Raw genomic sequence first — 19,679 nt, 5'->3', positions numbered from 1 at the left:
GAAGTTTGGGTTTTACACAGTAAAACTTAGGAGGAGTAAACCTGGAGGAGATTCTTCTCTGTAAACATGAGAGCACATCTGACAGGGAGATCAAAAGGAGAACTTACACTAATTATACCCAAAAACAATCAGTGCTCCAGCACAGATAATAATGAGAAATGAACACTGCAGGAAACTTTGATGTACTTCTTAGATAACTGTGGTACTTTAAAACTGGATGCAGTTCAAACATTTAAAACATGTCAGTCTGAGATCTACATTTCAGATTGAGAATGTGTTGATGCACAAGTAGATTTTAAAATAAACACACGGTGGAGCAGAACACAAACATGGATTAAAATAAGAAAAAGAGCAAACCCAAACCCCTGCTCTTCAGTTAAATCTCCTGTGTTGAAGAGGCTTTAAAACCACTTCTCCTTCACACAAGCTAAACCCAAATGCCGAATTTGACTGAAATCATTGTTAATAATTCAGTTTGCAGGCTGGATTGGCTGGGGTGCCTGTTGAGTCAGTGCAATTCGAGTCACAGGCACAGCCTAGATGACACTGCCAGCTCCTGCTCTCACCAGCAGGCACAACACGGAGGGCAGAACGTGTCAGTCCTGATGGAGGAGAACACAAACCTGTGGGTATTTCAGCAGGCCATTTGTCTTGCTGATGCTAATGAAGATTTCTCAGGATGGGTAGGTCTGGTTCATTACTGACTACTAAACTGTGGGACCAAGCTGAAAACGAGTTCTCAAAAGCATTAGCAGTGACAGGATGAGGAACACAAAGCAAAAGGACAGAAATTTTTGAGACTTTCAAGCTTCTCTAAACATACTTCCTTACGCTCCCATTTAGCAGTAAAATATTTTCCTGTAACACCCTTCACCAGAAAGTCACCTAAAGCAAAATAAAGAACTAAAAAGACAGCTAAAGGCACAACTAAAAAGACAGGTAAAGTTTTTCTAAGACTGCAGCTGAATGAAATATGTGAAGACAACAGCCCCCACAGGGCGGGAAAGAACCGTTCCAACAGCACCATCAATCCATCCATTTACACAAGAAGTAATGTCCATGTGATACACTTCATTTTCACTCTCTGCAGCCAAGCAGAGACATGGATTTTCTCAGTATCATGATGTGACTTTTGCTGGGCATCAAAAAAATCACGATAATCTTCAAAATGCCATGAAAATTCAGAAATGCTATTAACAACAAAAAGTGTTTTCCCCCCAACATTTCCTATTTACATTTCCTGCGCTCTGAAGTTTAAAATTCCTATGACAGTCCCCTCTGGGGGCATGGAGAACACAACTGGAAGAGGTCCATGAGCTCCACCAAAAAATTAACATAAAGATAAATTTTTAGAGCACTCTCTCTATATAAACTACAAGACAGCACCTGCTGCCAGGATAACCCTTCAGGAACAATATGTGCCAGCACCCATTGGACTGTTTCTGAAATTGGCCATTAAATTTAAACACTTTGGAGGATGGAGAAGAGCCCGTGGCTCACTGGTTTTAATTATTTTGCTGAAGGGGGGTTAAGAGTGTGTGTGACAGCGCCAGGGATGAGCACGGCACATGGGAACAGCCTTGGACCAAGCTGCTCATGTTCCCTCCCACCTCCACACTCCGGGAAGTAGAGCTTTTCAAATTTAACCAAATTAACCAGTGGTCCTCATTAACCCAGCCAACCTTAAGGACATTTGACCCAGGGCACGGAGTGGGGCATCACAGGGGACACGGGGCGCTCTCAGTTGCAAGCATGCACGGGCTTGCTGCCACCAGAATGCCCTGACACGTGTCCATCATGTCATTTTCAAAACAGCTGCTGTCCATGGGTGCTGTTGGAGTGTTTGATTACATGGAATAAGCACTGAGGGCCCAGTGCTGCTCCAGCTCCCACGCTGGGCTCCTCTCACCCCAGGTGACAGAGCACAGCTCTCACCTGCAGGGTGGCTCCTTTCTGCCCCCCACACCATTTATTTCCTGCTGTAGTCCATCCCCTGCAGTGCTTCTGGAACCAACCAAACATGCAGCACATGAAATCTGAACATGCACCACCACAAACATTGGTTTCCTTTCCTTAAGAGGCAAAGGAAACAGCTCTCATTTTATTTTCAGGGCGCAACAGCAGCCAGCACCAAGGAAAACAGAGGCAGAAATACTTTTCTAAAGCCCTTTCCAAAAACATTTGCCATCTGCATGCTGGATGATGGACCATGTCCACACACTGTGGGATTCCAGCAGCAGATTTTGGGGATTTCGCATTTTTGAAGCAGTTGAGAGTCAAATATTTTTGCAGCCCATAATTCTTTCAATCAATTACTGCCTACTGGTTACAGAAATATTAGAAATCCTACAGTGCATAATTCTTAAGGTCTAAATTCATTATTTGAACACATAAATCTGCTGAGACAACATGCACCTTCTCCTCTACCCTAAAAAGGATTCCTGGAGCCCTGCAGCAAACTCCCAGGCAGCAAGCTCTGTTCACATGGAAATGTTAAAGAAGAGAAACAATATCAGAGTGCCCCCTATGTTTATAATTACAGCTTTAATAACATTCCACCTCCTTTCTAATTTTTCCCCCAGGTTCCATTTTCGGCCTGTTCTCAGTGACGGCCTCTCACAGGCATTTCCAAGCTACAACACATACTTTGGTGAACTATCAGTTTCACTTACTCCATACTGATTTTTACTTGAGGGCAGCATTTATTTTTTCCTGGTGGGGCTGTGAGTTATTCCCCTATAAAGAATAAAGCATTTAAAGGATAAGTGCTTTGAGAAAGATTTAGCAGGTTTTAGTCATCCAGGTACACACCCATCTGTTCACTTCTATCTGGAGTTTCTGATGGGTTAAAGTTTTACATGGATAGAGGAAGGAATGACAGGATCGAAGCTTTAAGGTATATGATTGTAGAGTAAATTTGGGTCGAATGAAACAGAACTACCAAGTCCAAGGAAAGGTAAAGGCTGCATGAAGCAGACTCAATCAATAAGTGATTGATCAAGGGTTGAAGCAAGAGAATGCTGAGGAATGGGGCAAGATCTCCTAATGAGCTAAAGCAGGTATTGCTCTAAGGTCCCTGCTCCTGAAACCACATACAATGGAAAGCAAAGCACTTTGTTGCTGTAAGGGCTCAGAAATGCTGCAGTTACAACCCCCATGGGCCAAGTTCATCATTTTACTGTATAAATTCAGTGAAGCAAGGTGGGTCTTATCCTCTTTCTTCCACAGAATTTTTTCACCCTATCTCACACTGCTGTGCACCACCACTAAAATACAGACAATGCAAAGTGAAACCCTTGTTCACACCAATTTTGACAAACCCTCCCTGCAAGACACCAGCTGGAGTAGAGCATGCTGCATTCAGATGACACTTTGGCTCCTGTTTTACAGAACTAGCCTCTCAAGCCACACTTTACCAACCAGTGTGGGACCCAGAAGTGAGGAATATGAAAGAAAACTCTTCAGGGCTAGGTTATTCTCCCTCTGCATGGGTCAGACTCCTTGCTCTCTCCTCAGACATACCTGGAGGCAGCCTGGAAATCCAGCCTGCAGGAATGCACCGGTTTCCCACAGCGAATTTCTGTGCCCTCCAAACGGGGTCAGTAAATATTCCCTAAATAAAAATTACCTGTGGATCATGCCACAGATGTAAAACAAATCATGCTGGGCAAGACAAGAAGCTGGAAAAGAGAGATCACCCAGACTTGCCCTCTTTCAACAGCCTTTTAAAAAGATCCTTTTCCCCCCCAGGTGCAGCCTCTCTGGACCAGCCAGATGCTCCCACAGGGTCCGAGAGGACTCTTACAGTCCTGGGCACAGGACATGGCAGAGGGATGGGAGCAGGGGACACAGCTCCTACATCCAAGGAACTGACACTCCAACAGCATCCAGCTCCTCTCTGCATCCATTGCTTCCTTCCCAAGCATAACCAGCTACTTACCCCATATCCCCAAACTTCGCAAATAGCTGGGGCACTATTGCTTTTTTTTTTTAATGAAAATGAGAAAGCAACAGAAAAAAAAAAAAAGGAAAAAAAGAAAGAAACCAAGAAAGAAAAAGAACAGACACAAAATTAAACAATCTACCTTAAAATAAACTCTGTGGTATTATCTGTCTCTTGTCAAAAAGTTATTAGGGAATAAAAGTGACAGACTGTCTACTAAGATACATCCCATGACCAAGTGACACACCTAAAACTTGTCAAAGACTTCCCTCTGTTGATGTGTCTGCTTATCCTTAGTGCCCACACGTGTTACATTACTGCATACTCTTGGAGGGTGGGAGCTCTTGATTTATTTGTTGCAGGGAAAGAACATTTCTTTCCCCCACCTGATTTCACCCTTCTGATGTGACAGGTCTTTGTCTGCTCCTCACATAAACCAGAGAAGTCCTCGACTAAAACCAGACTCCATGTAATTATTTTCCTTTAAAAATAAAGTCAATAAAACGGGCAAATATGAACAAAACTGGAACTGATCTATCAAAGAACTGTAAACAAATTTTCCTCCAGCGCACATTCTTCACATAGAGGAATTACTACTGGTCAGTATTAAAAGCAGACAAATGATGTGGTGCTTTGGTGAAAGAGGGGATGAAACAACTCATGTGGACAAGTTACAGAAATGGGTAAACGAGGTGGTGCCTCAGCCCAGACAGCAATTAGCTTTTGGGAACTTGGTGTCTGGTGTCCAGCCCTGCACGTAGGGCCCCTACAGAACATCTCACATCAGAACTGAACACCAGGCTCAGCCAGCTCTGCTTGAAAACTGGACTCTGACCACAGCTTTGATGTGGCTGTGCACTGGGTACGTTCCCATGAAGTTTTAATTCTTGTTAAAACTGCGGGAGGGTGGAGCAAGGACACCAGGAGGGCTCAGGAGAAAAGTGCTGCTGTGGGGGCAGTCTGGAAAGGGTTTCCTCTGCAGTGTAACCAAAAACATTCAGAGGGATTTAAAAACTGTTTGCAGATGAATATCTGTACTTTTTTTTCTGAGGAGAAACTTTAAATGAAAATTAAACTGAGCAAATAAAGCAAGCTAGAGCTATTGAAATAGAAAGTGTGCGGATCATGGGAAGGGGAAAAGAGCAGGAGAAACGCTTCACACTGGAAGGTGCACCCAGGAGGGCAAGTGCACAGGAGTTTGAGTCTGAGCAAGAGCAAACTGCGTGTCAGAAACCAGTCTACACCACATCAGCTGGACAGATGGAGAGAGAGATCTTACCTGTTAACATTGCCAAGACCAGATTCAGCACAAAGATTCATTTTGTTTCTTCATTATCTCTTCTTGGGGAGCAATTGAAACTCTCTTTCCCACACCATGAATATCTACTTTTATTTGCTTTTGTCTCAATGCAGCCTGAGTGATGTCATGGTAGCCCAACAACAGCAAAATGTTTCTTACCCAATGCTGTGAGGAATCCATAGGCCAGGGTACCAGAATTCCCTGCCTTCCTGGACTGTTCCTCAGAGCATCCCAACACCAACACAGCACTGCTTCACGGGATTCTGTCACCCAGTGGTATTGAGTCAACCAGAAAAGAAAAGTGCCTTCAAGTGAAGAAAAGTCCCTGGCCTCCCCAGAAGGAAGTGCAGGAGGCAGTTCAAAGCTGAACCCTAAGAAAATCCTGGTCACAGAGGGTTTTGCCTTTTAATATGGTTTAGATTAAAATCCTATCTGTCTCCACAGCTTTGATGAAAGTCTTGTTTTCCATGTCAACTGAAAGCAATGAACAAAAACAAAGAACTTGACACATGTACATGTCTCCGATGTACAAACAACTGGCTGTTTCCATAGAAAAACCAGAGAACAAACTGAAATAACTCTAAAAAAAATGAATTCCTGATCTTGTAACAAAGGCCACATGGTCTGCTCAAGTGAGTGCAGAACTGGAGAGGCAAAACTGATCGGTTTTACCCAAACACCAATACTGATTTCATCTCTTACTTCATCTCTTCATCCCAGGACACATTCCTGTGCAAACTGCAGGACTCGCCTCTTGCTCAGCAGAGCATTGGCAGAATTAATTATTGAGCATTTAATCAAATCAAACAGTGAATGAACATACCCTGGAGTACGAGTTCATGGAAAACACAAAGCAAACCCACATCATCAACTGAATTTCTGTGCCTGAATCCAAATCTCTTATCTGTACTCACTGGAACCATTCTGGTCAGGGCTGCACAGAAACTTATTTTGTACACCAGAGTCAAACACAGTTCAACAAAGCAGAAAATCAACAGAAACACCATTTGGAAGCTGGATATTACAAACACCTCTTGTGACATTTTAATACCATCAGACTCTAGATTTTGCCCTGATTTGGAATAAACTGATATTCTGAACCCTGTCTTACAAATCCCACAAGGCCAAACTCAACCATTCCTCCACTGGGCACCACTATCAGCAAAAAGTCACTGATCAATAATGCTGGCACTGTAAGTTCAAGCAAGGAATAGTACTGGCAAAGGCTTTGGATTTGAGCTGAAAAGCCATTTAGTTAAGAATATTTTATTGTGGAAAAGCACGTGGAAACAGAAAATAAGTTAAAATGATAAAGAGACCTGAATAGAAAACCCGTGGTTATAAATGGAACAGTCGCTGTGAGCAGACAGTTCTGTACATCCACATCTGTTCCAGTTCAAAGTAGTTCATGTGAACCAGGGGAAGGAACTATTTTTTCCTTCAGTGCTGCAAACCTATCTGCAGTCTGGCCAGGGCACGGGGTAGGAAGAGGGAGAAACCACCATCACTGGCTCAATCCAAGTTTCGATGAGATGGAGCTGCCACCAACCTCCCTTCTTGCCTTCCCCTATTTTCCCTCCCATATTAAAACACACTTAGAAGAGAACAGCAACATTTGCAAACACTTGTGGCAATTAAAGCTGTTTGTTTTTGCTAAAACCAGGCTTAACAAAAGCTCTGTTTTTGTTCCTCTGCTCACAGATAGTTTCTGTTTCACAACTGTCCCTTCTGGGGCCGCTTTGATGATAACGTGGGAAAAGCAGGCAGAACAGTTAAACAGGGAAATAAATATATAAAAATAACGGGGCTGCTCCAGGACTCATTCAGGTTCCAGAGGAGCTCAGATTTCCTGCCTGTGGATAGCTGAAACATTTTATCTACCCAGTTTCGTCTTTGTTTCTCTAATATGCTCTCTTCTCCTTCCTTTGAATCTTAACAATGATTAAAAAAAAAAAAAGTAACAAAGTAACAAAGAAAGCAGTGGCGAGAAAAACGTGGTGTGAAGAAACAGAAAGAACACTCAAAAAAAGGTGAAAGCTAGAAGTAGCTCCCTGTTTTGCTCTGACAGCAACACCATACTTCAGAGGAAAGACACTCCCCTGTAATAATCTGGTCATGAAAAGTATTTATTTGCCTACTTATGTTATTAAATGACTACGCGCATACAATCCGTGGGATTTAAAAGCTTTTTTTTTTTTCTTTTTAACATCTGATCGTTCACATTGAGGTTGAAATATGTTTATAGGATCCCTGAGTTTATTTGCCACAGGAAAAACATGAAACTTCCCGCAAACAACTCTGCTCCTGGCGGAAAACCCACTCAAGTCAGTCAATACCAAGTAATTGCTGGACTGAAATCAATCACAAGCTCCCAGGAACTGCTTCAGCTGGGTTTTGCTTTAAAGATTCAGTGCTGTGACTGATGAGAGCTGAAATCCTCAGCTACCATTAGACACTGCCTCCAAACTGGATGGCAAAGCCTCCACTGGAGCAGAGCTGATGAGAGGCTCCCCGAAAGGCAGAGATCTTCCACTTCAGCCAAAGAATCCTTAAAAGCCCTCACACAGATGTACAGTGAATGAAGATATAAAGTGAATGAAGGGCAGAGGTGTCAAATGCTGCTCCTGCCAGGTGGAGAAAGCGCTGTGGAGGGTGGGAAGCTGCTGCAGATTTCCCTTGGACACAGAGGCATGGAAGCTGTCGGGGCACACGGGAGGGTCTCCTGCTCAGCTGCCCACTTGCCACCAAAACCAGGGCTATTTGTACACTTAAGTGCTTCTCTGGATGAGGGCCAGAGGGCACAGGGAATTGCAGGACACAGCCCCCAGGAGCTATTCTGAGAAAATATACTGAAGAGGGGGAAAAAGGAAAGCTTTCGTTAACTTATATTATCAAGACAACCAAGATCTTGTTTTGGAAATGATAATCTGGTTCTTTTAACTGAGAGCTTCTTAGCAAGATGCTACAAAGAGAAGCTTTAAAAATTAAATTATTTCATCTGCCATTTAGGAACTATTAGCTTGAAAAGGCTTAGATTTGATTTTATGCCTCTGGTATGTAACAATGTTTAAAATCTAAATCAAAACCTGTTTCTGCTCTTCCTCTGATAATTAGTAGATGGTGTCTGGTTTTCATTATCCAGCTATTCATTTATACTGTTAGATGGGCTTAAATGGTTAAGATTAATCAAAAATACTTTATCACAACACACAAAAGACAAGTCATTATGGCACTGTAACAACAGAGCACAATTTCTCTTGCTGCCAATGACTTGTCATTATTTTCAGCATGTTTGAGAGAGCAGATTCATTCTCAAAAGAAAATGATCAGCTGCAAAATTACAAAATAAGGTATTTGATTTTTACAGTGTGATGGCACTCCTCAGTCCCCTACAAAATAAGCAGCAGAGTGAATAAGCACGGCTGATAGCTCAAACTCCATTTCTGAAGTAAGGAGCACCTAGAACAGTTTTACCCTGTGTGATCTGGGCCAGACACAGAGCACTCTGCTTCTTCCTCACCTACACAGTGCACAGGGTCTTACCCTGGACAAATGTTCTCTTCTCTCAGCTGGATGCATTTCAAGGGAACTGAAATGACAGTTCTTGTTCTCTGTTGCCTGTCAAACCCATAAATTCAACATTCTCATTCTTGTCATACACCAGGAGCTCTGCAACTTGAATGCAATGCAAATGGAGTGACGGGCTCTCATGATGTCTCCCAAAACTTTGTGAAGTCCTCCAAAATCTGTGGATACATAGAAATACCTTCTGAGGCATACACAAAAGGGCTGGGACATGATTTTGTTAAGAGGCCGAACTCCCTCTTAACCTGGGAGTTCAGCCTCTTAACCTGAAAGGAGGATCTCCAATGTATCCTTGAGTACAATTGTTCAGAAACAGGATCTGTTCCTATTCCAAAAGCCCAAACATCATCTAACACCTCAGGGCAAATGAAGTCAAATATTTCTCCAAAATGACTGCATGTGAAATCCGTGGCACAGGAAGAGTTCTCTCTGTTGGCTGAAGCGTGTCCTGGCAATGCACCTCAAGCTGCTCTCTCGTGCCTTCAGCTGGCCTCAGCTTTCTGGCAAATGGATTATTGACAGCAATAAAGATTCAAAGACAAAATAACATCTCAAATCTATGTCCCTGTCAGTGTCCATGCTATACCCTAAAAGACAAATTGTGGGAGCCTGCAAACAAAACCCTGCTAGTGCAGTGCTGATCCCAAAACCCCAGAAACCTTGAAAACAAACTTAAGGATTACTCAGTTCACACCCTCTATACAATCAGCTATGCTGATTAAAAAAAACCTGGAGTATGTGGACACTCACTCTTCATTACTCCATTTGCCACTAAGAGAGGTACTCCCAAGATATATCCTGGCCAAGGAAAGGATGCTCAGTAAGTTTTAACTCAGATTAGTCACCATTTTTAATGAGTGAACAAAATTACAGCAACTTCTGCTACTACTGTACAGAGGCAGCCTTAAATTTCACCCAAAGGAGAGCTCTATCTAAAATTCCTGATAACAGTAATTTATTTTCAGATCTGTTTAATTCAAAATTATGGTTGGTCTGGAGCAGAAGCATGATGAACTGACTGCATGCCCTAGGAGAATAGATTTGTGAAAATACATTGCTTGAGCTGATTAAAGAAAAGTGAGTGTTGCTTTGGATGTTGGTCTGACAAACCTTAGGGACAGTGTGAGAGGAATAATTGACTGGAATCTCACTTTTATTACTTTAGTGATCAATTAACCTTAAGAATTCCACTTCTAATGATTTTTTTTTTTTTTTTTTTTACTCTTTACACAGAGCTGCAAGGTCTTACCACACTGGAGGCAGATGCAGAAAGCAGCTTTCCCCTGCATGCTGCCCATGCCACATGTGAGACCCCTGAGGCACAACCCCAGAGCCAGCCCCTTCCCTCACGGACCCCGGAGCTGCGACTCCCACACCTGGCGAAAATCCTGGAAAAAGCCTGGCTCCACATCCTTACTCTGTGACTCAGGCTCATTTCTGTTTATACTCTTGTGAGCTGAAGAATGATGATGACTAGTAGCTATATAGATAAATAAAGTATATTAAGTCACAGGAAGTAAAAAGGGAAAACCATTAATTTATTTTTAGAAACCTGTTCTTGCCATTCATCAGAAGAAGAACATCCAAAAGTTTGCAGCGAGATACAAGCATCTGGATGGGGTTTGCTGACCACATACCAGCATTCAGACTACTCACAGAGAAGCATTTGCCTTCTTTAGACCAGCCCCAGACTCTGTGCCAGGAACACAGGATACAGACAGTAATGGAGTAATTTCCACTAGCAGGAAAGGGGGGTGTCACCACACAGGCTACAGCTGCTTGGTCTTCCCCTCCCAGTGGTCCTGCAATAGATTCCTCCCTCCAGATGCACTTTGGCCCCAGCTGGTCCATCACAAACTAGGAAATGAATAGGAAGGTGTGTGCTGTCCACACAGTTTCCATCAGCAGTGCCCACAGCAGGTCAAACACCAAGGAAAATGTCCCGAGGTCCAGACTGCCTTCTCCAGGCGGACAGCCCACGGTCCTGCACCCCGGCTGGGGCAATCCCCAGGCACAGGGAATGGACTGAGAGCAGCCCTGAGGAGAGGGACTTGGTGCTGCTGGCTGAAGAGAAGCTCAGCTTGAGCTGTCAAGGTGTGCTGGCAGCCCAAAGAGCCAAACAGGTCCTGGGGTGCCACAAAAACAGCGTGGCAAGCCGGGTGAGGGGGGGGGAATTCTTCCCCTATGCTCTGGAGCACTGCATCCAGCTCTGGGGCCCCAACATGGAAAGGATGTGGATGTGCTGGAGTCCAGAGGAGGCCATGGAGATGCCCCAGGGCTGGAGCTGTCCATGGAGCCAGTCTGGGAGGGCTGGGGCTGTTTAGCCTGGAGAAGAGAAGGCTTTGGAGAGACCTTAGAGCTTCTTCCACTGCCTAAAGGGGATCCACGAGAGCTGGAGAGCGACTTTGGACGAGGGCCTGGAGTGCCACGACAAGGGGGAATGGCTTCAAACAGGGAGGGTAGGTTCAGATGGGATATTGGGAAGGAATTGTTCTCTGTGAGGGTGTGAGGCCCTGAAACAGACTCCCAGAGAATCTATGGCTGCTTCATTCCTGCAAGTGTCCAAGACCAGGCGGGACAGGGCTTGGAGCAACCTGGGATAGTGGAAGATGTCCCTGCCCATGGCAGGGGGTGGAACAAGATGATCTTTAATGCCCTTTTCAACCCACACCACCCTGGGATTCTGTGACCATAGCAATGCTAATCAAAACTAAAGAGGTGATTAAATCTGGATGCTCAAGTCCCAAATACTGCACGAACTCGGGACACCCACATATCCCTTGCTTCCCCTCCTCTTGCTGGTTTGCCAAAACAGCACCAATCCAACAGTGGAAAACCTTTTGAGGCCAACAGCAGCATGCCGCACTTGTGGTTGAATTTAACGGGATTTGCATAAAAGCTTCCATCTCTTGTGGCCTGCAGAAGTTATTTTTTTTCTGGGCATTCATACCACAATCATAAAGTCACACCATATTTTGAATCTTTGCCTTCCAAAACCCGGGAGGAATTGCAAGGCACACTCATTGACATGTCGTGTGGTGTGGGCAGCAAAGATGCCAAAGTGCAAATGGTCAGACACAAATACTCAGGAGGTTTTTCTCTGACTGTTAGAGCTGCTCTGGACAAGTGCCTTTAACCATCCTTACTTCAAAGCAGTAAAAATCCTAAAACTTTGAATGATGCTTAGTCCTGAAACTTCCACCTGGGCTCCCTTTCCATTTAAGAAAAATTACAGAACTCCTACAGTATCATGTTGAAAAGTAGAGTTTGAAAATGTATTCAGAGTTCATTATTTTACCTCCATGATGTCACTGAAGTCACTATCTGCTCACTTTTCCTATTCAATTTTTAACAGTGTGTCCTGAATCTGCTCTGAAAGTGTAATTTAGTCACTAGACTTTTCCTTTTTTTCACTAATTGAATGCTGTGAAATGTATTTCTCTCTCCCTGGCACATTTTCTCTTAGCAAACCTTACTTATCAACACACAGATCCCTACTGCACATTGCAAGCTTGTTCTGCAAGCAGGATATCAGCTGACGTCAATGTAGATGTACAAGGGGCACCAAATATTTTGCAACATGTTTAGAAAACAGAGATTTTTCTTGTTTTTGTCTGTACTCATCAGGATACAAATAGAGGGAGAGGTAAACCAGCAGGACTGGGAGCCAGGAATCCATAACTCAGATTATTGTGTATCACTAATGTCACGATAAAAGTCCTATAATTTATAGAATATGAAAAGAGCAGTTAATGCCTACTAACCACTTAGGCTTTTCATAACAGAGTTCAGCTTTTAAAACTCCCTCAGAGCAGTTACAGTTGAGTGGAAAAAGTCACAGGTGTTTGTGTCAGTTTAAAAAAATAAAAGGTTTTGCCTTTCAGAGCTGCAGTCTGAAAGGCCATCTCAGTAATTGTATACATTATTAATATACCACTGATAGGAATAAGAATGTACATCCAGGTCCTTGCACAGATAGAGAGCTGCCAAGAATAAATCAGATATGTAGATAAGGTAAGGAGGCAAAGATATTAAAAAGGAATGGCACTGGGTTTGGTGTTACTGCTATCTTTCCATCAGTTCAAATCTGGAAAGAGTTTCTGTAATGGCTGGAAGGACAGACTGCCAGCAGAGGTTTCAAAAAATGTGAACTGTGGGAGTCTGAAGAAGACAGCAAACACTGGCATGTGGGCCAGCCGCAGAGGAGAGGCAGGGACAAGGCGCTGGAAAGAGCAAAGGAAGCTGGAACATGGAACACACGGAGCAGCACAAAGGGCACGGAACAAAAGCGAGGTGAGGACGGAGCAGGGACACGGTTCAGCTGCTGCAGAGAAAGGCTGAAGGATGCAGGGAGGTGTAGCACTACTTTCAGAAATAGAGGGATGAGGGATACAAATCAAAGGCAAAACCAAATAAATAAGAGTCTATTTCCCTGAGGGTATGCGGGCTCGCCCAGGACTGCCTGGTGACTAATGCAGGCCAGCAGAGGAGCACTGCTTCCTGCACATTCTGAGCCTCACAGACATTGTGGTTGTTGCTAAAAGGCCCACATTGACCATAAATTACCTCGCAGGAACAATGGAGACACCACTATCTCTGTGCTCTTCTCAAAGCACCAGAACAAAGTGGCGCAGTGTTAGTGGCATTGCTCAGATCTAGCAGCTGGCACAAGATGACTTAGCACCACTGAAAATAACCCCGTGACAGGGCCCCAGCAAAGCTGCCAACCCCTGAAAATTTGTCATTTGTAAAGCCCCCTCCCCTTGGGACTTGTATCTATGACAGAACTGCAAAGTCTTGTCCTGATCTCCAGTTTGGCTGCAAACATGGGCGAGGCTGGGGAGGTGAATAATGCCGGCTGAACACCTTCTGCAGTCTCAGAAACCATACAGAGCTCTTTCATCCCACTTTGCTGACTTGGCTTTTGTGTAATAAAATGTGAGGCTGTGAGCAGAAGGGCTTTGTCAGAATCCCTGAAAACACTCACAAGAAATAAGGAGAGTGGTGACTTCCATTCCTGGAGCTCACTGAACCAGTGGTGCACCTATGCTGTGACCCAACAATTCTATATGAAATGCAAATTTTGATGGTGTGGATACTTCAAATTCCCAATCACCTTGCTTGAGGACACTGCAAAGGACTTCAGGCTTTCCTCTGGAGCCTGCTTGGTGCCTTTGGCTTTCCGAGATCTCATCCCTGTGCTGACTGCCCTCTGTGGCAGACGAGGATATTAGCAGAGGAATCAGCCTTCCAAAGGCACGGGGCAAAGATTCCCGAGTACCTGGACAAGAGGGAGCAGGCTGCTGAGCTCTGTGTCTCTTTCCCCAGCAGTCACAGACCTTGCTGTACAGTGTGACACAAGCACCTCTTCAGCACTATGATCTTGGTGAGAACAGCTCCTTCCTGCTGGAGAGGTTTCTGGCCAGGGCTAAGATCCCAGGGGATCTCACCCAGGACCCAGCTGTGTAAGATGCCAAACCCACCCTGGTTAGTGCCAAGTATACCAAATAAAACGGGAGTGGGGCTAAACACGGCTTTCATCAGCCTTTCACACAGTAAAGTCCTCAAGCTTTTCATGCCTATCACAGCCCCCTCTTTTCTTCCTCTCCCCAAAGTGATCCTAATTAAAAGTGAGCCTTATTTTCCAACCACAGCACATCCCCAAGCATTTCCTTTTCCCAAAACTGTCAGAACCCAAAGGGTGCATTTCGAGTCAAAAGGGACATTTTTCCCTTCCTGATGCCGACAAACACTGCTACTTCCCAGGGCTCCTCTGTTGCCAGCCTTCTGTTTTGGCACATTGCTTTCCCCCACGTTTCACATCACACACCCGTGCAACCTCAGCCTGTGGCCCCAGAGCTCCGCACCATCCTCCCAGCACATCCACCACACCTGGCTCCACCACGCCCCGTTCCCCACACCCTGATGCCTTGTCAGAGCTCCCAGAGGCTGCCAGGCTGCCCTGCTTGCTGCCAGCCTGGGGCAGGACAGGGAATGCTTCCCGTGGCACATGCCTGCAGTCCGGCACCAAGCCGGAGCCGCTGCCCTGGCCGTGGGCACGCTCGCCCCCAGGAATTAATAAGTTATTACCACAAATTAAAATATTAAGTTAATGATGTGCATGACTGCAAGTTACAGAGCTGGAAAAAAAGTCCTAATTAAATCAATACAGTTATTAGTCCCTTGTCATCTCTGATTAATTATTAGCTTAATATGCTCCATCATTTTCACTGTTAATGGAAAGAGCTGCAGTGCTACCAGGGGAAGCTGGGCTGTACACGCCAGAAACCCGTGGAGACATGCTGGAACTCCCAGCTCTGGACTGAACAAGTTCTTTCAGAGAGGAGAGGAAGAAACATTTCATTTTTGGGGGCACTTGTCTGACAACATTTAAGTTTGTTTTCAAAGGGGGCAGATGTTTGCTCAGGGGATTTTTGACTGCTGAAAGGTTAAGGGGTAAAGACTTGACTTCTAAAGCTGGGCTTAGTCCCAGGCACTTGTCTTGGTGCCTCCAAGCTTTTCCCTGCAGCGACAGGATATCACCACGGTCCTGTAAGGAGCCAACATGCCCCAGAGCCCACCCCAGTTGTGACCCTCACTCCATCCTGACCACATGCACTCATTGCCCCATGCACAGAGAGGGAGTAGGCACCATAATAAGCTGCCAGGCATCAGCTGTGGAGCCTGGCTCCTCAGGGCACAGATGTAGCTCAGGACACCTGTCCTTTCATGCCACCGACAGGGCCAAAAATAATGTGCTGAGCTCACTTTTCTCCTTGGTAGTGATAACTGAAACAGTACTTGGGATTTAGGCAACAGATAGTATCTACCCAGAGCTCAGGGGAGCACAGCTTCCCTTTTGCTTTCTTGTCTTCCATCATCCTTTCACTGTGCCCAACTTTTTCCTAACTCCTTGCAACGAGCAGGCTTACTTTGCTGCCTGCAGGAGGATTTTTTTTGAGTGCAAAAACTTCAAGGATGGGTCTTCACATGTCTCCCCAGCAAGTCACAAAGTGAATTTGTACCACAAATGCTGCTATGTCGTTAGACAGGAGCTTTGTTTGAGAAACAGCTTTTACAAACAAGTTCTTTTGGACAGGTTATCAACAGAAATACAAACACACGCTGCTGAGAGCAAAACTGCTCCTTGAACTCATCAATGAAGCTGTTTATGCTGCTAAGGGGTGATTCAGTAAATTAAATAATGTCACTGTAAAAGACTGTGCTTCTCAAAGATAAAAAGTCACTCAAACGATTTCTCAGAACTCTCACCACCCTATCGCTGCGATTACCTCGTGATAAATTGCCACCTGCCCCATGAGTAATGGTAGTTCCCAGTGCCATTTTATCATTTAGCCCTCTTACTGATATCTCTGTTAATGTACTGCCACAACACTTCAGCTGCCCATGATCTACTTGCCTTCCACTGCAGTTGTGGAAAGATGGAGCTCCTTATTTCCAGGAAGAAGTTAAGGTGGGACAACCAGTGTCATGCAGAAACCCTGTCCCCTGCTCCTTAGATATAAAGCCCACCTGTTTTGTGCCAGACATTAAAGAAAAAAGGTCAAATTCTGGTCAGCCTAGGTTTGATGAGTAAACAGCATTTTTTCTAGAAATGGGCTGAACTCCAGTGAAATATTTGGCTATTTAATGAGCAGGCTCTAGGATAACGGTTTTCGTGGGAATCCAAAAAGTGGGAGTAAAGAAAAGGGCTCCCCGCGCTATTCTTAGCTGCAAACAGCTAGATTTGGAATTTTGATTGTAAAGCATGGAATTTATAAATGGTGCCATGCTAAATTTACTTCATTTGTATACAATTCAGCCGGATAATCAGAAGTGTTCCAGCATGTTCCTGGTTAGCATCTCGGTTCTGGTTTTATTGTCTCCGAGCTGGTAGAAAAAATGCGTTCAGTAAATAGCGCTTGCAAAATTTGTGTCCCAGTGCGTGTGCACGAAGGTTTTCTCTACAGAGATTTTATATAAATGCGTATGTGGGTGCACATGCATGCACACAGACACTGAGCTGTGATTTATTTCTAGAGGGAAGCCAAGGAAATTCCCACCCCCTACCATTTAAACGATCTGCTCTTTGGCTCCAAACATTCTGCAACTTCTCAGCCAAGGAATGTATTTTCCCCTTCCAATATAGATAATTTATTTTGCTGAACACATTAGTTAATGATAGTGAGCTACATGATTTAGTCAGTTCTGTAAAAACATTACTGACAACCTCAGACAGATCCATTTCATTTAGCAAGTTTTTTTTTTTTTTTAGCTCGTCTTCCGCAGCACGGTGTGAATTAACAGCAATCATCAACTCAAGGATTTGTCACATATACTTCGTACTCCGGCAATTTTTCATAATTAGATTGGCTTCCCGCAGTTAGACGAGCTTTTAATTATGATATTAATATAGGTTAAAAGGACTTTACACTGTTTTACGCTTCGGGGGGCGGGAGGGGGAAAGCGGGAGGTGGGAGACGAGCTATTTCATTTCACCGGTACTCTGCGGCGCTTATTTCTGGATTTTTAAAAATAGTCGATGAAACGCTAATAATAAATCCCTTATCGGGGCAGCCGGGGCGGCCGCCCGCTGAGCCCGTCCCCGGCCGGGCAGGAGCGCGCCCCCATCCCGCACCTTCCCCAGCGCGGCGGCGGCCGAGACTTACGCGGTCCCCAGGGCGCGGCGGCCGGCAGCCTGCGCAGGTGGATCTTATCCTTCTCCATCGCCCGTCCGAGCTCCGCAGCCCGCCTGCCACTTGGTACCAAAGTGAACTTGCCAGGATCCCTCCTCCCGCCGCTCCTCCTCCTCCTCCCTCGTCCCCCCTGGCTGCCGGGGCGGGCGCGCTGCTCCGGGAGCGGCTCCGCGCAGCGCCCCGCCGCCCCCGGGCACAGTTTAAATACGAGCGCCGGGCGGCGGCCGGCCCGGCCCGCCGGAACGCGGCCCTCCGCGGGGAGCCGGCCCTCCTCCCGCCCTGCCTTCCCTCTCTCTCCCTTCCCTCCCCGGTGACGCCGCGGCCCTCCCCGCCCGGCCGCCCCCGCGCAATCCCCGCGCGTACCTGCGGCGGCGGCGGCGGGGCTGACCTTGGGCGCGGGGCGGCGGCGCCGGAGCGACGGCGGCAGCTGCGGGCGGGGACAGCGCGGCCGCGAAAGGTCAGCGCGCCCCGCACTCGCCGCGCACGGCGGAACCCCCGCGCCGCTTCCGAGGCCTGGTTTTCTTTTCTTTCTTCTTCTTCTTTTTTTTTTTTTTTTTTCTTCTTCCCAGAAGGTCCCGCACCTTCCCGTTTTTGCCGAGGGGAAAAGGAAAAGCGAGGCTGGGTTTGCTGTGCTGAAGCCCCGGGATCGCTCCCCCTTGCCCAAAGTGCGGGCTGCACACTCCCCGTGTTTCTCACAGCCCCGGTGGGAAAGGTGACGAGATTCCCAGCTGGGAGAGCGGGGTTAAAGTTCTCCGTCCCGCCGGCACAGGGGCAGCCAGGGCGGCCCGTCTCCCGGATAAGCTGCTTCTTCCAGATCTGGTCCAGGAGAGATGCTCTGAATGTCGGCGTAGGCACCAACAAACTCGGGCCCTCAAAGAACCATTTTTTTAAAACTTTTTTTTTAGAAATGTGAGGTGTGAAATAGCTGGCACTCGCTTTTTTACACCTCCCGCTGTGTGGCTGCCGCATTTTTGCAGGGGTTTGAGTAGGATTTCAGGCTATTCCCCTTTTCAGCACCCCACAGGGATTCCCTGGTCTTCTCCAAAGTTACAGCCTGAGCCCGTGCTGTGCTGCAGAAACCCACTCAGGCAAGCCTCACACAGATTTATCTGCACCATTTTCTGTCTGCTTTCTCTCTCTTTTCTTTTTTTTTTTTTTTAATTGTAATCTCAGACCAGCACTTAGCTCTCAAAAATGCAAAGCCAGGAGTGTGTAAGGGCTCTGCAAGAAGGAAAGAGGCTCAGCAGGCTTCCCAACTTCCAGCAGGCAGCCCCCAAGTATCCCTCATTTGCAAGTTCCTCTCACTGCCATGCCCCTGCTGTACCCAGGCCTTTCCTGGTCCCCTTGCATCCAGGGAAATTGCAGGGTTGCATCTTGCTGGTGGCACTCGCCCCTAGACTACAGATCATGGTTCTAATTCTACTCTGAATTCCCCTTTGCTACTGAAAACGTAGCAGGTTATGGCTTGGATAGCTCTGTGGGGCTGTTTTTTGGAAAACTGTAAAAGCATCTTTCCTGGGTTGGTTGGGGGTTTGACCAGAAGCAGAAAACACAGTGCGGTAAATCCAGGAACAAGGGAATTCATGCATATGGACTTCCCCTTCGTGGAATATGAGCCCTAGAGGCCCTGAGTCAGGATGGTTTCAGGCTACATCTCCTATCTTTTTTCCTCCATTCTAACTTTTTGGGCTGGTTTTGGGACAGTTTGGGTGGAACTATTTTTAAAGTGCACATCACTGGGTTTAATTTTAGCAGGGGAAGGGGAGAGCAGATTGTGTTGCACTGGAGCCTCACTCACCAGCTCGCTTAACCCCCAGATCAAAGGCACTTGGGAACGTGCTCTTTTCCCTTTGCCTGTAACTAATTTATTTTGGATGGAGATCTGCCACAGACCCAAATGTGGGCACGGGACCAACACATATATTTGTTTTACAAATGTGAGACACAAAGAGAGATCTGGGAATTGTGCTGGATTCCAGTATCCCATCTCGTCACAACCACAAGCTCTGTGAGCATCTGCTGGATAGAGCTGGGGTGGGAATTCAGCCTGGATGCATGCACAGGGCCTTCATCGTTGAAGTGCCCCCTTTCCTGGTGGAAAGTAGGCTTTCAGTAGGCTTTCCCTACTCAAAGCTCAGCCAGAGGTAGATCAGCT

General features: G+C 45.9%; 1 protein-coding gene across 5 annotated transcripts in view; it reads right to left on the bottom strand.

Moving 5' to 3' along the window:
* Positions 1-18,425, bottom strand: part of ANO1 (anoctamin 1) — a 71,987-nt gene extending 53,562 nt beyond the window's left edge. For 3 of the 5 annotated variants that reach the window (XM_084208224.1, XM_084208225.1, XM_084208221.1), the window contains exon 1: positions 17,498-18,236. In XM_084208224.1, the coding sequence (XP_084064350.1) occupies positions 17,498-17,555 (58 nt within the window). In that variant the 5' untranslated portion in view covers positions 17,556-18,236. Of the gene's footprint in view, positions 1-17,497 lie in introns of all 5 variants that reach the window. The other 2 variants (XM_084208222.1, XM_084208223.1) reach the window with 2 other exon arrangements.
* Between the last annotated feature and the right edge of the window lie 1,254 nt (positions 18,426-19,679).

Source organism: Fringilla coelebs, assembly GCF_963513975.1.
Source record: "Fringilla coelebs genome assembly, chromosome: 6".
Classification (NCBI taxonomy): Eukaryota; Metazoa; Chordata; class Aves; order Passeriformes; family Fringillidae; genus Fringilla; species Fringilla coelebs.
This window is presented reverse-complemented; position numbering and strand designations above follow the sequence as displayed.